The sequence below is a fragment of the Chenopodium quinoa genome, unplaced genomic scaffold (assembly GCF_001683475.1).
Source record: "Chenopodium quinoa cultivar QQ74 unplaced genomic scaffold, ASM168347v1, whole genome shotgun sequence".
In the NCBI taxonomy this organism is placed as follows: domain Eukaryota; kingdom Viridiplantae; phylum Streptophyta; class Magnoliopsida; order Caryophyllales; family Amaranthaceae; genus Chenopodium; species Chenopodium quinoa.
The window spans coordinates 684075-702452 of record NW_018742770.1 but is presented as its reverse complement, the minus strand read 5'-3'; the positions used below and the strand labels follow the sequence as shown (position 1 = coordinate 702452).

General features: G+C 35.7%; 1 protein-coding gene across 2 annotated transcripts; it reads left to right on the top strand.

Moving 5' to 3' along the window:
- Window positions 1-2671: 2671 nt before the first annotated feature.
- LOC110724571 (histone deacetylase 19-like) lies at window positions 2672-16165 on the top strand. Of its 2 annotated transcripts, none has more exons than XM_021903983.1 (8): window positions 2672-2969; window positions 3306-3865; window positions 4871-5311; window positions 6709-6939; window positions 12937-13007; window positions 13122-13182; window positions 15543-15617; window positions 15730-16165. In XM_021903983.1, the coding sequence occupies exons 2-8, from the start codon at window positions 3338-3340 to the stop codon at window positions 15826-15828; spliced, it is 1506 nt and encodes a 501-aa protein (XP_021759675.1). In that variant the 5' UTR covers window positions 2672-2969; window positions 3306-3337; the 3' UTR covers window positions 15829-16165. The 2 variants fall into 2 exon arrangements, with proteins under 2 accessions (XP_021759675.1, XP_021759674.1); XM_021903982.1 differs by having other exon boundaries at window positions 2675-2969; window positions 3335-3865.
- Window positions 16166-18378: the final 2213 nt, after the last annotated feature.

Here is an 18378-nt window from a genome sequence, read left to right as displayed (position 1 = left end):
ATCAACTTTTGTTTGAAGAGTTGGAAGGCTTCTTCTCACTTCTCATCCCACTCAAATTTCTTGTCCTTCTTCATTAGAGAGGTCATAGGCTTAGCATCTTACAAAAGTCTTTCACAAAACGCCTATAATACCCTGCTAAACCTAAGAAACTCCTAACGTCAGACACCGTCTTTGGCGTAGGACATCCTTTCACTACCTCAATCTTTGCTGGATCTACTTCTACCCCATCCTTGGACACAAAATGACCTAGAAATGCTACTTTCTCCAACCAAAACTCACACTTGAAAAACTTCGCATAAGCTTGTTCTCCCTTAATGTTTGTAGAATTGTTCTCAACTGTTCCACATGTTCCTCCTTATTCTTTGAATACACCAGAATATCATCTATGAACACCATGACAAACTTGTCCATAAATGGATTGAACACTCTATTCATCAAGTCCATGAAGATTGCTGGAGCATTCCTCAACCCAAATGGCATTACTTTGAACTCATAATGCCCATACCTTGTTCTAAATGCAGTTTTGGGAATATCTTCATCTACGATCCTCAACTGATGGTATCCAGACCTTAAATCAATCTTAGAAAACACAGATGCGCCCCTTAATTGGTCAAATAGTTTATCAATCTCTAGTAATGGAAACTTGGTCTTTATGGTGACCTTATTCAACTCCCTATAGTCAATACATAATCTCATACTCCCATCTTTCTTCTTGACAAACAACACTGGTGCTCCCCAAGGCGATGCACTTGGTCTAATGTATCCTTTTTCCAGTAAATCCCGCAATTGCTCCTTCAATTCACTCATCTCTACAGGTGCCATTCGATATGGTGCCTTGGAAATTGGTGATGTTCCTAAGACCAACTCTATTGTGAAGTCAATTGCCCTCTTAGGTGGCATTCCTGGAATTTCGTTTGGGAATACATCCAAAAACTCATTCACCACTTCTATGTCCTCAGGCATGGCTGCCTCTTCATGTTCTAAGTTCCCCACACTACAAAAATATACTAGATGCCCCTTTTTAATATACCTTGCCAACTTCAACACGGATATGATCCTTGGGCATTTCGTTTCACCATGTTTCCAATATGTTACCAACTCATTCTCAGTTGTACTCATCTTTACTTTCTGCAATAGACAACTAATCTCTACACTGTACTTGCTTAACCAATCCATTCCCAAAATGACATCGAAGTCACTTAACCCAAACTCGATGAGGTCAGATAGAAACACTTTTCCCTCGATTTCTAATGGTACATCCTTAAAAGTTTTGGTACACTGTAGTACCCCTCCCGTAGGAATAACTATAGGTAAATCTATAACATCTACGGTTTTCAAACAGTGTGATAGTTTTGAAACAATGGCCTTTTAAATAAAATAAAAAGTTGCACCAGAATCAAACAAAACTTTAACAGGGGTAGAGTTAATAGAAAAGGTACCAGTGATAACATCCTTCGTGGAATTAGCCTCATGCCTACTCATCACGTTTAGTTTTCCTGAAGCTCCACTCTTCGCCTGATTATTCCCATTATTGTTGCTTTTCACTCCATTATGCCGTGTCCCCTTATTCCCTGTATAGTTGTTGTTTCCCTGAAAGTTTCTTTGAGCCCCTCCTTGATTATTTCCTTGCTCGTTTCGATTAGGATCTTTAGAGAAGCACTCATACTCCCTATATCCCAACTTGTTGCATGTGCAACAAGTAACCAGATTTCCCTCACAGTCCTTACCAGGGTGGTCGTTCCTACACCTCTTACAGTAGAAATGCCTTGGTCCTTTATTATTTCCTTGGTTAGAGTTCCTAGATCCACCATTAAAGTTTCGCCCTCCTTGGTGATTGTTACCTTGGAAATTGTTGTTATTGTGGAAGTTGTTGTTGTTATGGTGGTACTTCTGCTTCTTAAAATTGTTCTGGTTACCTTGCGGGTTTCAGAGTTTTGCCCCATCTCCTTTCTCTTTTCATTCCCTTCTACCTCAGCTAACTCCTTTTTCTTCAACTCCAACACATAAAGGTGTGCAGCTCTCCCATACACTTCATCCAAGGTTTTTGAACACTTGTCCACACAGCTTAAGTTGCAAATCAGTAGTCAATCCACTCTCAAACTTCCTAGCCTTTGACTTTTCCGTAGCAATAGACTCCTTGGCAAATCGTGATAGTTCAATAAACTTGGTGTAGTACTCAGTCACTGACATTTCTCCTATTGCTAAGTTGGCAAATTCCTTAGCCTTTTGTTTCTGTAAGAAGTTAGGATAAAACTTGTCCCTAACCTTCTCCTGAAACATAGTCCAGTTAAACCTAGGTAGCACCTTAATTGTAGCCTCATTTTGTTGCCACCAAATGTCAGCTTCACCCCTGAGGTAATAGGTAGCACAACCTACTTTCGAATTTTCTAGGTAGCCAATTGGCCCAATTGCCCCCAAACAGTTTCTCAAATTCCCTTAACCAATTTTCCAACACCGTTGGATCAAGTTCTCCTTGATAGGTTGGTGGCTTGCTTTGTGCCACCTTCTTGAATAGCTCTCCCTGAGCATCTCCATTGTTGGTCGAGTTTCTTGCTAACTGTTGGGCGACCACTGCCAACTGCCTTGCATCCTCACTCAGCTCTCCTCCCTCATTGTTGTTACCACTTCCTCTGCCATCTTTCTTGATCTAAATTAAAATAAGAGATCTTTATTAATTACGGTCATAGTTAACTCTCAAGTTAGAATTTCAATTCAATAAAAAAAATTTCAATTCTTATTTCAAAAAAAAAAAAAATTTCAATTCAATAAAAATAATTTAAGTTCATAAAAAATAATAGGATACCATAAATACAGGTCGATTTTATAAGGAAAAATAAAAGAGCCGGATGAACGTAGAGCCCTACCTCCTCTTCCTCTCTCTTTCAGTTGGTTCTCCATTGAAGCGCACTTGACGATCTCCATTGAGGCGCCCTCTAATATCTGTATCCTCCATTGAAATAGCTTCTGAGGTAAGCTGTTGTTGTTTCCTTTTGTAATCATCATACCAATTTCATAATCTAGGGTTTAATTTAATTGTCAGTGTAGTAAGTTTAGGGTTCGAAAATTCAAGTGCATTCATGACACATCTATAAACTACTGGAGCAACATTTTCATGTGAACTAGTTTACTATACTCATAATTTATCTACTCAATGTATTCCATTTGGTTAATAAAATTCAAATGCATCAGTAATGGATGACATCGTTAATCCGAGACATTTGAATGTTTTATGTTTGTTGCGTTAAATTTCATTTGATTTTGAATGCATTATGTTTGTCGCGTTAAATTTACTTTAATTGTGTTAGGACTCGTTACCCATTTGTCCATTTATTAGGTGATGGACTCAGGAGGTAATTCGCTTCCGTCTGGACCAGACGGAGTGAAACGTAAAGTTTCGTATTTCTATGACCCGGAAGTTGGGAATTATTACTACGGGCAAGGTCACCCTATGAAGCCGCATAGAATTCGTATGACACATGCTCTTTTAGCTCATTATGGTCTGCTTCAACATATGCAAGTGCTCAAGCCTGTACCTGCAAGAGATAGAGATCTTTGTAGATTCCACGCCGATGATTATGTGACCTTCCTTAGGTGCATTACCCCTGAAACGCAACAGGATCAATTGAGGCAGTTGAAGAGATTTAATGTTGGTGAAGATTGTCCTGTATTTGATGGTCTGTACTCGTTTTGTCAGACTTATGCTGGCGGTTCAGTTGGTGGTGCGGTCAAATTGAACCATGGGCTTTGTGACATTGCGATTAATTGGGCAGGTGGCTTGCACCATGCGAAAAAGTGCGAGGCTTCTGGGTTCTGTTATGTGAATGATATTGTTTTGGCAATTTTGGAACTTCTCAAAGTGCATGAGGTGAGAGAAGTGATCTTCACCATCTTTCATGATTTTAATTTATAAATGTTTATGAAGGTCTATCTTTTGTGTACAATTTTTTATGGTCTTTAATGGTGAATATTGCAATTGGTTACTTGGCCATTTTATGATTATATGATATAGCTTTATAGCCTTGATAAAAACTTGTATCAGAAGGTTTTTGACTAGAAATATTTAATTGCTTTTTGCAATTGGTCACTAGCTACTTAGTTAGATTTATAAAAAATGATTAGATGTTCAAGTTATATGCTCTTTAGATTCTTTTGCTGTGAGTATGTATGATAAAAAAAATGACGGTATACTTGATGTGTTGAAAACTAATTTTCTATGAAAGAGATTGTTTCATTTTATTACCTGTCTAGATATTTCAGAATCCGTCAATAAACCATTTAGAACCTTATTGACATGGTTTATGGCAGAGCCAGCAACTAAGAAACAATGTGTTTTCAATCGTAGTGTTATCTTCAGTAGCTATTTTGTATCTGTTTTCTCTTGCCCAATGAATCAACTCATTGGCCTATATACTTCAGGTGTTCTGCACTATATTGGTGCTGACATTATGGTTTTTTTTTTTTTTTTTTTTTTTTTTTTTTTTTTTTTTTTTTTTTTTTTTTTGAATCAGAACCATATTATACAAGCATAATGCAGAAGCTAATACTAAAAAAATGTAAAGAGTGAAAAGCCTGGTTTAAATTATGAATTGTAGATGAAATATGTCTTTAGAATTGAGCTCTTTTAGGTGTTTTGCACTATATTGGTGCTGAACTGCTGATAATATGTGTTTTATTTATTCGTTTATTTTTTTTATTTTTAATCAGAACCATGATAGGCAAAATTCAGAAGCTAATACTAAAAAAATTTGGCCAATTGGCCATTGAACTTGCCTTTATTTATTTTTTTATTTTTACAATCTACTATACTTCTACTAACTTGTCCTTTTATCTACTAACTTTATTTACACTAAGCACATTTGAAATATCGCAGCGTGTATTGTATGTGGACATTGATATTCACCACGGAGATGGTGTAGAAGAAGCTTTTTATACTACAGATAGGGTCATGACAGTGTCTTTTCACAAATTTGGAGATTATTTTCCTGGGACAGGAGATATTCGTGATATTGGATATGGAAAGGGGAAGTATTATTCTCTCAATGTGCCCTTAGATGATGGTATTGATGATGAGAGCTACCAATCATTGTTTAGGCCCATTATGGGAAAAGTAATGGAGGTTTTTAAACCTGGGGCTGTTGTCCTGCAATGTGGTGCTGATTCTTTGTCCGGTGACAGATTGGGCTGTTTTAACCTCTCCATCAGAGGCCATGCAGAGTGCGTCAAATACATGAGATCCTTCAATGTCCCGCTACTGCTGGTGGGTGGAGGTGGCTATACTATAAGAAATGTAGCTCGTTGTTGGTGTTATGAGGTATGATATTTGCTTTGTATGCTAATCAGAAACGGCACATATGTAGAGGATGATCTTCCTTGTAAGAAATCAATGTTCATATATCCCTTTTAAAGTAAATTTCCTGAGGTGGATCATGTTTTTGGAGTATTATTAGACATCATTACGCTTATTACTTGCATTTAATTGTTCTGATTCATCTTACTGGAATTAAAACTATAGTATGTCACTAATGAAACAATCCTGTCCCAAAGTTTAATTGTAAATTTATTACGGGATTTTCACCAAATATAATTATTCTATTAATATGGACTGGTGTAATATTCCTTTGAAGGATAACTTAGGCCTGCCAATTTTGGATTGGAAAGTTTGATCAGTGATGTTTGTAGTCTTTCCGCTGCTCATATTTACTGGATAAATACATTTATTTCATTTGTTTAAGTCTTAGTGTTTTCAAATTTTGCGTACAAGAATAATTATATTGATTGTAATACTGTCTTTTGGGAAACATTACGTGCTATGCTGGATTACATTGTTTACTTGAATTGGTTATTATTAAACTTTTTTGGAGAGTAAAAGTGGGACAATTTACATCCAGAGATAATTGTTCCTCCTTGAGGCATTTATCTGAAGGCTCTTGCTGCCAACTCTTCCGTCTTAATCCTTATATAATACAATGATAGAACTTACTGCAAAGTGTAATACAAGTGATGGGTAGCTTTCCAATTTCTTTCAGCTCTGGAAAGAGGCTGTGAAGTCTTCTGAGCTGTGCTTATTTTTGGCTCAAGCTAACCACTTATCTTCACTGCTTGTTGGGGGCTGAGTTGATGGTAAAATTAGAAGTCATCAGCAAGTGAAGACTGCAATTGAGAAGCGCAACTACCCAATGTTAATTTAATAAAATATTTTTAGTTTTATTATTTCACTTTCTCATTGGCACGCACAAAACAACATACCTTATGTATTCTACTTTTCCCAAAATGTATCGGATACGGAGTATATTTTAAAACTCTATTAGATTTATTTCTATACTCTATATAATTTATAATTATTTTATTAAATGATATGATGATTTATTGTGTTTGAATGTTATAATGTTATCACTATTATAATTGGTGCTTTGTAATTCTAGATACCCCACTGCTACAATCTTAGTGTGAATTATTCACTGTTGTCCATAGGACTCCTCTTGACTTTGTGAATATATTGTTCTTGAATATGCATTAGAATCTCATTGATGTCTTCATTGCTTGTAAGATTTGTTTCTTCTAATTGAGGAATCATGACAAGGTTGTTAAGCTGAATACAACAACTATGCATGATTTTTCTGCCTTAATAAAAAGAAAAAAGTAAGAATAATTTAAGGCTAACTTCCCCTTTCTAATGTCTTTAGTGATAACTTATTGTTGCTATTGCAGACTGGTGTTGCCCTTGGGATTGAACTTGATGATAAGATGCCACAACACGAGTACTTTGAGTATTTTGGTCCAGACTATACTCTCCATGTTGCTCCAAGTAATATGGAAAACAAGAACTCACGCCCTATGTTGGATGAAATTAGAGCCAAGCTTCTTGAATACCTCTCAACCCTACAGCATGCACCAAGCGTTCCATTCCAGGAGTGTCCTCCTGATACTGAGCTCCATGAGGTAGATTTATTATGCTTCATACGTTATATGAACTTCAAAAATCATATTTATGGCCTCATAGGTGATACTGGAAAACATTAAGCTCTGTTTGTGTACTTCTCTTCACTAATATGGCAATACCATGCAGCAATGAGACTTGCAATCATTGAAATACTGTTCTGCTGACTAATATGAACATTTGTCTTGTTTTATGAGTGTTGAATAACTTTGCTTTGCTAGAATACAACCTGACTTTGGGTTGATAGAAAACCCTGTTGACATTGATTATATGAACTGGCAGGAATTTTGTTGAGACCTGTATTATGTCATCAATCATCATGATGTCTGGTTTTACCTACTCTCTGCTTGTACTCTTATTTACAATTTATTGTCCCTTTGTCTATTTAAGAATGTCATCCTGATTAAAAAATTGGGAGGTTTTTAGATTCATGGAGATCATAAGGTGTCTCCTATTTTGCAGTTCTTAACTTACCCTATTATGGAATGAATTGATTGGCCCCTTCCTCTGTTTATGCTAGTTTCAGCTCTTTGGAAATTTATCTCGGTTCCGTTTCTCTTGAAATTTAGTTTAACCCATATAATCCTTATTTATCTCTCTATCTGCATTGAGATGCCTCGTTTTGAAAATAAAATCCTTAGAAGTCATAAGGTTTTTGGTGTATAATTTTTTGTAAGATTCATGAATGGGAGGTTTAGTAACAACAGTCGTTGTGCTTTTGAGCTAGGTAAAGTCATGCCCCAATATCTTTCTTCCTTTTTTGATGATGGTTCTTGTTTTTAATTAGCAGACCCAGGATTTTACTTTCGGACCTTAGATCTTGAAATTATGTTGAATATCAAATCTACTTTATTTTTCCATTATGTCTATCTTCTTCTTATTACTTAAATATAATGGAAGCTACATTTATAAAATGCTTATAGAATGCCATTCTATCGTTATGTAATGGCCGTCATGGCGAATTGGGTGTGATTTACAATGCGCTATTATATAACGGCATTTCTCGGAATGGCTAGACCCAAACCCGTTACAGTGTGTATAGAGCGGCCAAGTTTTAATTCCATGGATGCATCATGCATGGGAAAATATTGTAAATTATGGGGTAATGCTAAAGGCATGAGGCTATTTCTTTGTTGGCTGAGTAAGCTGTTAAGTCTGATTATGTGCAAGAAGTTTTGTTGTTAGTATTCTTGTCTAGGAGTGCTGCTGCATAGTGTTCTAAATTGCCTTTTCACCTATCTGTTTGTTGTTTGAAATCTATCTAATCTTCAGTGGCTGGGAATAAATACATGGCTGGAGGGCTGTAAAATGAAATTAAATGAAATTTTTTCTTGTTAGTTGATGAAGGAATCTTAATATTTTGTATGAATGAGGAGTGTTGTTTAGGCAGAGTATTGTCCCCTTGAATATTACAATATAGCCAAAGCATTTGTGGTTTTGTGTTTTTTATTAGTTTGGCCCCAAATTCATTTTGATTTTTGTTGGCCTGCCCATTATGTTTTGTATACCATTGAGTCGGTGGGAAGGAAGGGGTTCTCTGGAACTTTTATCTCTATTATTTGCTTTTTTGATGGCTGTAGCTAGAAAATAGGAGTGGTCTACAAGAGATATTTTGGTGGTCTGGAGTTGGAGAAGAGAGATCATCTTGTTGGTTGGGAACGTTTTTGTTTCGAAGAGAGAAGCTTAAGCTTAGGAATTCGGTTTTTTGAAAAGATCTCCTTATTGGAATATTTTTGTGGTGTATCTCTTTCACTTAGAATGGTACTCCTTTTGTCTCTGATTAGTTCTTACCCTTATAATGGCACAAAGTCTTAGGTGATAGTTATATGTTTTTGATTGTTATTCTTTGGAAAAGTGCATTTGAAAGGATATAGTGGAGTATTATTTTGTAAAAGAAGGCGATGTGATAAATTATAGTGGGATATTTATCAAATGTGAGATAGAGTGGGCCATAAATTCTTGGTAGTAAAAAGAGAGATGTATTAAAATAATAATGTGACCATTGCCAATAAAAAAGTGTAATAACTATTACTCACTCCGTTTTTTTTTTATTTGCATCACTTTTCTTTTATGGATGTTTTTTGTAAATGCATTACTTCTATGTTTAGTAACTTTATACTATATTTTATCATTTCTCTCTCTTACTTTAAACCACACTCAAATTATTTTATCATTTCTCTCTCTTCCATGGTCCCCACTTAAATAATAAAAATATATATCCTCTCTCACATACTTTCTCTTTCATGGTCCCTATCTTACTTTTACTATAATAATTTATTCACCCACTCACAATATTATATTACTCTCCTAAAACTTTGTGCATTCCCAAGTGAGAATAAAAAAAAAAACGAAGGGAGTATTAGACAAATGAAAGAGGGAAGTTTTATGACTAATTTGGGACAGATCAAGTATGAAGTAGGTATTGTCCTCAAAAGAATGATTGGGATCAAGTGTAATAACTAATAGGATCCTTTACTAGCCCTTGGAAGTCCCTTTCACAGATTTTGCAATCGTTATTTCCCATGGTCAACTACAAGGTGGTAATAGGAAGCATACCCTTTTCTTTTTTTTTTCTAAGTGAATTCTTGGGTAGAAGAGCAACCTTTTAGTTTCCTTTTGCTTTGTCAACCAATTGTCAAACAGACAAACACTCTCATCACTATAAATCATCATTTAAAGCTATCTTCGGTGATAACTTTTCTTGGATGTTTTTGATTAGGAGGGATCATTGTGATTAATTGATTCTGTTTAATAACATGATCCCCATGATAGAAGGGCATGGTTAGTTGATTCCTCAATGTCATTTACTTGTCATTCTTTTTATAAAAACCTTGCAAGAAATTCACAGCTCACAATTTTTCCCTCTTTTAACTTTTATTTGAACGCCAAGTGTCCAAAGTGGGTGAGAGCTTTTGTTTTGGTTGCTAGTTTGGGAAAACACAATGCTTGTGGCAAATTGCATCTTCAGATACCAAATTAGGGTCCATCTCCTCATGTGAAAATGATGCTTTGTTGTGAGGAGCTTTAGAATCATCCGTTTTTCATTTTTAGGCAGCGGTGTTCTATGGTAGAGTTTGTACAGTTTGTTAGGTCTTCATTGTGCTTCTACATTTATGATTTAATTGTTTATGAAGCTTGCAAGGTATAACCATGTAAGGACCATAAAATACTGTGCAATCTGCTTTCATTGTTGTTATGCCAATGCTTTTGTTGGAGTGAAGTAAGTAATATAATATTCCATGGCTGATAGTCTTTGCCTCTTTGGTTTTCTGTGGGATTTATTGGTTTATTATGGCCTTCTTTGGGAATGTTTTAATCACACCTTATCATATCTAGTTCTGAAGAAATGAAGGATTTGCGTTCTTTTATTTTTTTCCCCATTTAGTCTCTGGTGGATTTTAAGTCCCTTATTCCAATTTTGTTTTGTTTTTCTTCTTTGTTTGACCTTTTTTTCCCTACTTAATGGAGTAAACGTATTTTTTTTATCCCTAGATATGCTTGCTATTAAAATAACATAGATAAAAATCTGATGCTTAAGTCAGTCCTTAACTAAGCAATGCTAGTTTAGGATATTAAAATAAAATAGGAGTCTCTTGCCTCTTAGGTGAGAAACCTAAGTATATCAGGATTTTATTTTATTGATTAGAAGCATCAGTTTGCGAAACCTGATGTCATTCGCAAGAAAGTAGGGGTAGCCAGCATTGCTTACAAAGTAAGGGAAAATCATCTGCGTTGGTTTGGACATGTAAGATGGAGACCCGAGGGTGCACCGGTACGAAGAGTGGAAGAGTGGGACTAGAGGTGGCAAAAAGTTGAGTCGTGTCGTGTTCGTGTTTGGTCTCGTGTCAATTTCGTGTTATTCATAAAATTTATCAAAAACTATGTAAAATGTTAGATAATTGCATAATTTGACCACTTTATCTAAACGGGTCGTGTTCGAGTTGATTTCGTGTCGTGTCGATTTCGTGTTTTCTCTTAGTAACTTCGTGTTCATGTCGTGCCATTTCGGTCGTGTTGTCGTGTCGTGTCAGAGATTGCCAGCTCTAAGTGGGACCATGAAGGGGTTAGACGAGGGAGAGGGAGACTGAGACTGAAAATGACTTGGTTGGAGGGAGTTAGTAAGGATATGAAGTATATGGATTTGCATGAGGATGAGGCATTGGATCGTAAGGGATGGAGGAGGAAGATTTTTGTCGATGACTACACGGAATAATTACTTTTGGTTCATGTAGCCGACCCCATTTATCTACATGGTTTGAATTTTTCTTTGGCATATTAGGCTTTGAAACTGTTGTTGTAGATAGCTCATAGCTCATAGCTCATAGCTAATTATAATTATTATTTGTTTCATGAAAGTTTCTTTACCTATCATGTGACTTGTTACTACTAGGTGACATCGTCAAGCTTATCTCTTTGAGGCAGTAATATGGCAAATTAGTATGCTGTCCTCAACAATAAGACATGTTTACCCAATACTAAGTTCTGCTAATATCCTAGTTAATAGTTGGTACTTTTCAAGTCCACCGATTGCATCTTGATGAAATAGCAGAGCCATAAAGTTCTGTAAAAGGTAACCTTGTAATAACGTGCATGTAATTATGTAAATAACATCATCTGATCCATCAACCTCACTATTGATTTCAAAGAATGCATGTCTAAATTTTGCAGATAGTGACGGGTTTGAGTTTATGAGCCTTGAAGGGTCCATCAGATGAGGAGAGGTGTGGAAAGAGAAATTATTGAGAGAGATGTGGGGATAGATAAGAGAGATTGTTGGTAGAAGAAAGAGAGGGAAGCATTATGATTGCTAGATAAGTCTATATGTTAGGAAGGGTTAAGTTGTGAAGCTACTATTGGGCTTTGGATATTTGAGTTGAGAATCTATGTAAGAATTGGGAGCTGCTATTGGATAGCTTGGATAGTTTATGGTTTGTTAGTGATCCATTTGCAACTGTTATGAACTTTATGTAGACTGAGAATAAATCCTTGTATACAGTAGTCTTACCTAACACAATTTTGCTAGGAAACAGATGTGTACGATGCTCAAATATACTCTAGATTACTTCTAACCTTGAAATTCCTATGACCTGGAGACAATGTCATTGCTAATGCCATGTTAGATCTTGTTTCTTCCACCTCTTATTCTTGCGTGTCTTGATGGTATGGTTCTCCTTGTTAAAGAGCAAACAAGTCATAATGACCAAACCTTGTGCCTTTTTTTTTCTTTGGTGCCTTTGAAAACACAGAAATCATCATGAACACATCATAGCCAATACCAAAGCTTTCAAGTGGTTTTGTTCACATAAATAATTTAGATAGTTAAAAACTATCTGAACCTATTTCTTATGGAGTTAGACTAGGGTTTGAGTGGAAACATCTTCTTTGGTTTAGTAGGCGTAAGTTTGCTTGCATCTGAATCCATCCCCTTGTTTATCCTATTTGAAGTGGGAGCTTTGCTGGAAGCATTGGGGTAATGATGTCGTATGAGCAAATTTTTTGCAAAATTATGAGAAACATAGGCCTCTTTAAGGTTTCTAAAGCATGCCTTTATCTAGTTGTGCGTCACATTCACAATAATGATGTGGAACCACTTTTGTGGGCATTGTGGCGTTGCCGCGAATTCACGGCTTAATATTGTGGTCATTGTAAGCTCAACAACCTTTACAATGTGTTTGTTACGCAGTGAAAGTCGAGTTTAATACCATGTTCTATAGTAAATTTGGATGGCGATGTCCCTCTCTTAGAAAATTAGTTGTGGCCTGAATGGAACCTCATGGGTAATTTATGTGCCCTAATTGAGCGACATAAATTTTTTTGAGGATTGATTATGTTGCAACTTATTTGGATTGTTCCAGTAACCAAAAAAAAAACACCCTATATATCATACTTTTTTTTCTAGACACGAGAAGCAGATTATAGGTCCTTGCCCTTAAATTTGCATATGCTACTGAGCATTATTTTAGTTGTTTATTGATCGTGAAGTTTTTCCTACTGTTCAGGAAGATGAAGATCAACAAGATCCAGATCGAAGATGGGATCCAGATTCTGATATGGAGGTTGATGATGACCGGTGTGTAAAATCGATTTTCCTTTGCTTATTTTAACATTTAATCCTTTTTTTTTTTTTTTTTTTTTTTTGCGGATCTCAGTTTTGTGTTATATATACTTGGTTTGCTTGGTGCAGCCCCTTATCAATACGAAGCAGAGTGAAAAGAGAGATTATGGAGCCTGATCATAAAGATTCGGTATGTCTCTATCTATCTTGAGGTTGATTTGCTGTATATAGTCTGTGCTATGGTTTTAACTTATTTCGGGCAATATTATCCTTAAAGTTTAAACCTTTCATTGGTTAACTAGAATATTTCTTTTTGAGGCATGGACATAATAATAGGGGTGATGACATCCAGGTATTTGAGGAAACGCTAATGTCTGTTTAGTGATAATAAGCTGAAACTATTTTAGTTCTCTTGTGATATCCAAATCAGTGAGGATGCACCCAGGTCTGCTGAACTTGCAATGTTGCATTGACATATGTCATCACAACCTTCAATTCCATTTTTATTGCTTCATGTAATCATGTAGAGTGTAGATAATTTATTTCTTTCTAGACAATAAAAGTCTTAATGCTTCGCAGCCTTTAGCTTGTGATTGTGTAGCCAGATTGGTGTATCTAGGTACTTGAACTTCTTTTGCCTTTATTGCAAAGTTTGAGCGGGGTAGTTGTATCCTTTTTTTCTTTTGCCTTTTCTGCCCAATATAATAGTAATGGGAAACATTAGTTATGTTGAAGCACACAGAAATAAGGTAATCAATGGTCTGTTGTGTTTGGGATATTAATGGAAATGATATAAGAAAAAAGCATAGTTGTGGACACAGCTTATGTGCCCTTTTGCAAGCCACTAGGTTGAATAATTATGAATTAAGCGAGTTGTGGACCAACTTTAAAGGATGAACCATCAACCTGTGAATGAAACACCATCCAAAGTGCAAAGGAACCTAGAAATTGAAAGGATCATAAGCAAGTGAAGGTAACAAACTGTAAATCAGAGGTAATTAACTTATTTAATATAAGGACATTACTTACAATAGTATGAATTATCCTTATTAAGCATTGAAAAACTAGTTTAGCCATTTAGGAGTTTCCATTCACCATATATTCTGTAATTATTTCAACTATTACAAACAAGCATTTTATTGAGTTCAATACATTTCTTAAGCTGGATAACCTGATGAACTTGTGCAAATATTTCTTAGAGATGAGCAAAATGAGTAACCAAAAAAAATAAATCAAAATGTTTTATGGCTTCTACAAGTTTCAATGCACCTTCCAATTGAATTGTTGGCAATATTTTGAGGAAGAGTTTCTCCTTAAATATCTTTTGAAAAGTAGTCTTATTGTGCAATATTACGTGCAAGTTTTCTCTTGAAAAGTTGTCAGTTAAAAGTCACAGAAAGTTTGTTTCTTTTCTTGGTTTAATTCCAAAGTTTGAGTAATTTAGTGCGTCGCCATCCAAGTGTCCATTAGATATTTAGATGTTCCCAGAGAGTGATCCGCCTAATGTTTGATCCTAAGTTTAGCAAATAGAATTTCCCACTTGCAAAGTTGCAATGCCTACTTTGACTTGGGATATACCACAGAATGCTGCAAGGATATAGGTAAGGTATCCATACATGACACTTGACCTTGCCACATATACTTAATCCCCAAGTAAAGATGGGAGCCTCCTCTTAGCAGCTTTAGGGGACTCTTATATTCAATTAGTTTATATATATTCTGATTTCAACAACAAAGCCTTGGTCCCAAATGATTTGGGGTTGGCTAACAAGAGCATTACAAGATAATCGATTGGATAAAAGCTTGAGAATTAAAAAGGTGTGTAAAGTCTGCTTACAATTCTGATTATTTTGAAAAAAAATGTTTAGATTGACATGTCCCCATTCCCAATGTCCAAATTCAAGAGTTCCCATGTCCTATAATTTGAGCCATGGTCTAATCATTCAGATATGTACCTGTGTCCGGTATACATACCTTAGTCTTGATTGTATAGCCTACTTGTAACTACATCACTCGGAAAGCAAGCTCAACCTGGCATGCAGTCTAGCGGTGTTTTTTGGTTTTTGTTGTTTTTTTTCTTTATTTTTTTTTTTGCATTGCTTGGGCTGCCCCTCCTGCTTTTCCCTTCATCCTTGTGTATCGCCAGTATTGTTTACCTTAATGGTGCATTTAGCGTGGCATCTCATTAACTGAGCAGTAACATTGAGTGGTTTTTTTTGCTATGCATGTACCTGCACCAAGGAATATCATACTCTCTTTCCAGACTCTTATGTGATCTTTATAACTTCCCTTCCTATGGGTTGTATTAACTTGTAATTGTGTTTCAATAGATAGAAACTTTCTCCTGTTTGGACTTGGTACATTATAAAAGCCCTTTTTCTAAAGGTGTGAGCTTAACTAAATACATCAATAAGCACCAAGACACTTTTCTATCTGTGGCTTAAAGATGAAACTCATTACTTGGCTGTACCTCGTGGTACTAGTGATTATTTTAGATTTCTTGAGGTCGTAGAGGAGCAACTTATTGGTTTGTTGTTATTATGTGTTCAGGAGGATGTCAAAGAGCCTGTGGATCATGCAAGAGACATGGCCGTCTCTTATAATACAGGAAATACATCTTTGAAGGTGAACTGATGACATATCATCTACCTTTTTTGAGCCTGTCAAGCATTTGAAAATTTACTTTTTTTTTACCTTTTATAGGTGGCTTACTTGTTTACTTTCTTCTCACTTGTAGGCTCCAAATTTGGGCTCAGATCAACCAGAAGCCTGTGTTAAAATGGACCAGGACAGCTCAAATAAGCCCTCTGATCAGCCAACTGATATGAATTTATGAGGAAGTCTGACACATTGTTACCAACTGCCACCGCGGTGTAGATTATTCAGATTTGTTATTTCTCTTTTATTTATTTTGTAAATCGTTGGGGCATTGAGCATACTGCAAGTGTAGTATATTAGTGAGTGCAAAGATTTTTGTAGTGAATGAACATGGTTGAGGAAAACCTCTTTTAGCAAATGTAACTAGGTCTTTTGACACTTTGTGCCACACCTGTAGGCACAAATTGTATTAGATGTCGAAAATCTTATGAATGATAGTTGCATTGCTTTTGGGCAGTTTTTAGTTATAATTTAAGCTTAATGCAATTATGCAACCAAGCTAATTTCAACTTCAAGGTTATGTATTGAATCCCCTCTATACACTTTGAGTGGTTTTTAGTCCTAACTAGGTTAGGTCTTTAGTCATGCACAATAATTTAACTACATTAAATTTAAAAAATATTTATATTTTCATAAACTTAACATGGACAAAATACAATTATAATATAATTCGTATTTTTTTTCTTCTTATTTTGCATATATAATATAATGAAATTAAATATAGAATATAACGAAAGAGTCGTTTACACCAATATGTATTATTTTTTCGGAGTATTCGGTGTGCCACATAAGTAAAGATATTGTTATAACAAAATGGAGGATGAAAACAAGAGGGATCGGATATTTCTTCTAGGCACGTATCATAGCAGCTTTCCTAATAGTTTATTATCGACCCTCTATGAAACAACAAGTTTAGCACTATATAACTATTGAGATACAAAAAGAGACAATTGATTTTGGTTGCTTATCAAAATCAATCTACGAGAAGTTTGTGAACAAGTGTTTGTAAAACCAATTAAGAGAAAATACTCTAGATTAATTTCTCTCAAAAGAAGCAAGTTAAAAATGATAATCTCTTCCATCATCTTTCATATATGTCATATAACTCCTATTTATAGAGTTTATATGAAGAGTAGTTAATATCCAACGGATATGTCCGTTCACAAAGCAATCCATTCAAAAACTGTCAAAAACTGTCAGTTTTGAACTCTGCCATGGCAGACTGGGCAAGGGAGCCCGGTCGGGCGCGCAAACCACATTTGGAAAACATGTAAAAACTGACAAACCCCCTTTGCCCAGGCAAACCGGGCATGGGCGCCTAGTCGAGTACGAGCAACATCTCAATGAAATAGAGATAATTGACTATCTTACTCGTGCTCGCCCTACAGGGTGCCCTTGCTCTATTATACAGGGTGAAGCACAAATTAGTCAATTTTTCCTTGTATTGTCACTTTTATACATCTTGCTTTGCCATACCTCTAAGTATAATCATTATACCAATGCTCCTCAACTCCTAGCATAATATAAACCTCATATATGGACTCATAAGCACACTTATCTATAAATGTTCCAACAATCCTCCTCCATTTATAGAATAAATGTATAATGCTTATGCCTTGCCTAATAAACAAACACTCAAACTCATGCATTATGAAAATTTCGTAACGATTGAATTTTCACTTAGTATAGTATACTTAACAATGATTCTGATCATAATGATAGACTAAGCTTTGAATCATACAACCACTTTGAACCATTGAAGATACTATACGCACAAGTTTCATACAAACTTTCATGTAACCTTGACACCATTAAGGGCCTTGTGTCCGTATCCAATTCATGAGTATCTTCAAGTTAAGCCCCTAACTTGGTGAAGCGGCCAAACTTCTTACTCATATAGGTAGACTTTCAATAAATACATGCTCTTGCTATATGAGCAACCTCCTAAAAGTCTATTAAGAAATAAATTTCAACGAACCTCTTTACATTGCAATACTAAGTACTAACCTTTGGAATGTATTAATAAATATAGTGCTTCAAATCACCAAGTAAAGTTGGACCCTCATTGAATTCAAGATCTAGCGTCGTACTAGACGTTGAATTGAGTTTTCTTTACCGGTAATTTATTTTGGTCTTAATTCTCATCCCGTCAGAATTTTATACAACGTTAATCAACATAACTAGGCAATACTTTGGCCAAAATTCCGCCAAGTTAAAAAATAAAATAAAATTGAACCTTATAAAATTCACAATCACCACGACTTCATGTCTCAGCTGAGAAAATCACACACATAATAATTTAATGCCGCATTGCATGTGTCATGAATACCATACATTACAAACATGATAATACAATATTGATATTTAATGAAATATATATATCACATTTACTAATGATATAGTACATGGAATTAAACCTTAAAACATTTCACATATCAATAACACCTAAATTATTTAATTTCAACATCATGTCCGTTCACAAAGCAATCCGTTCAAACACCGTCAGTTTTGAACTCCGGTCGGGCGCCCAAACCACTTTTGGAAAACATGTAAAAACTGACAAACCCCCTTCGCCCTGGCAGACCGGACATGGGGTGCCCGGTCGGGCTCGAGCAACATCTCATGAAATAGAGATAATTGACTATCTTACTCGTCCTCGCCTTATAGGGCGCCCTTGCCCTATCAGCCAGAGCGAAGCACAAGTTAGTCAATTTTGTCTTGTATTGTC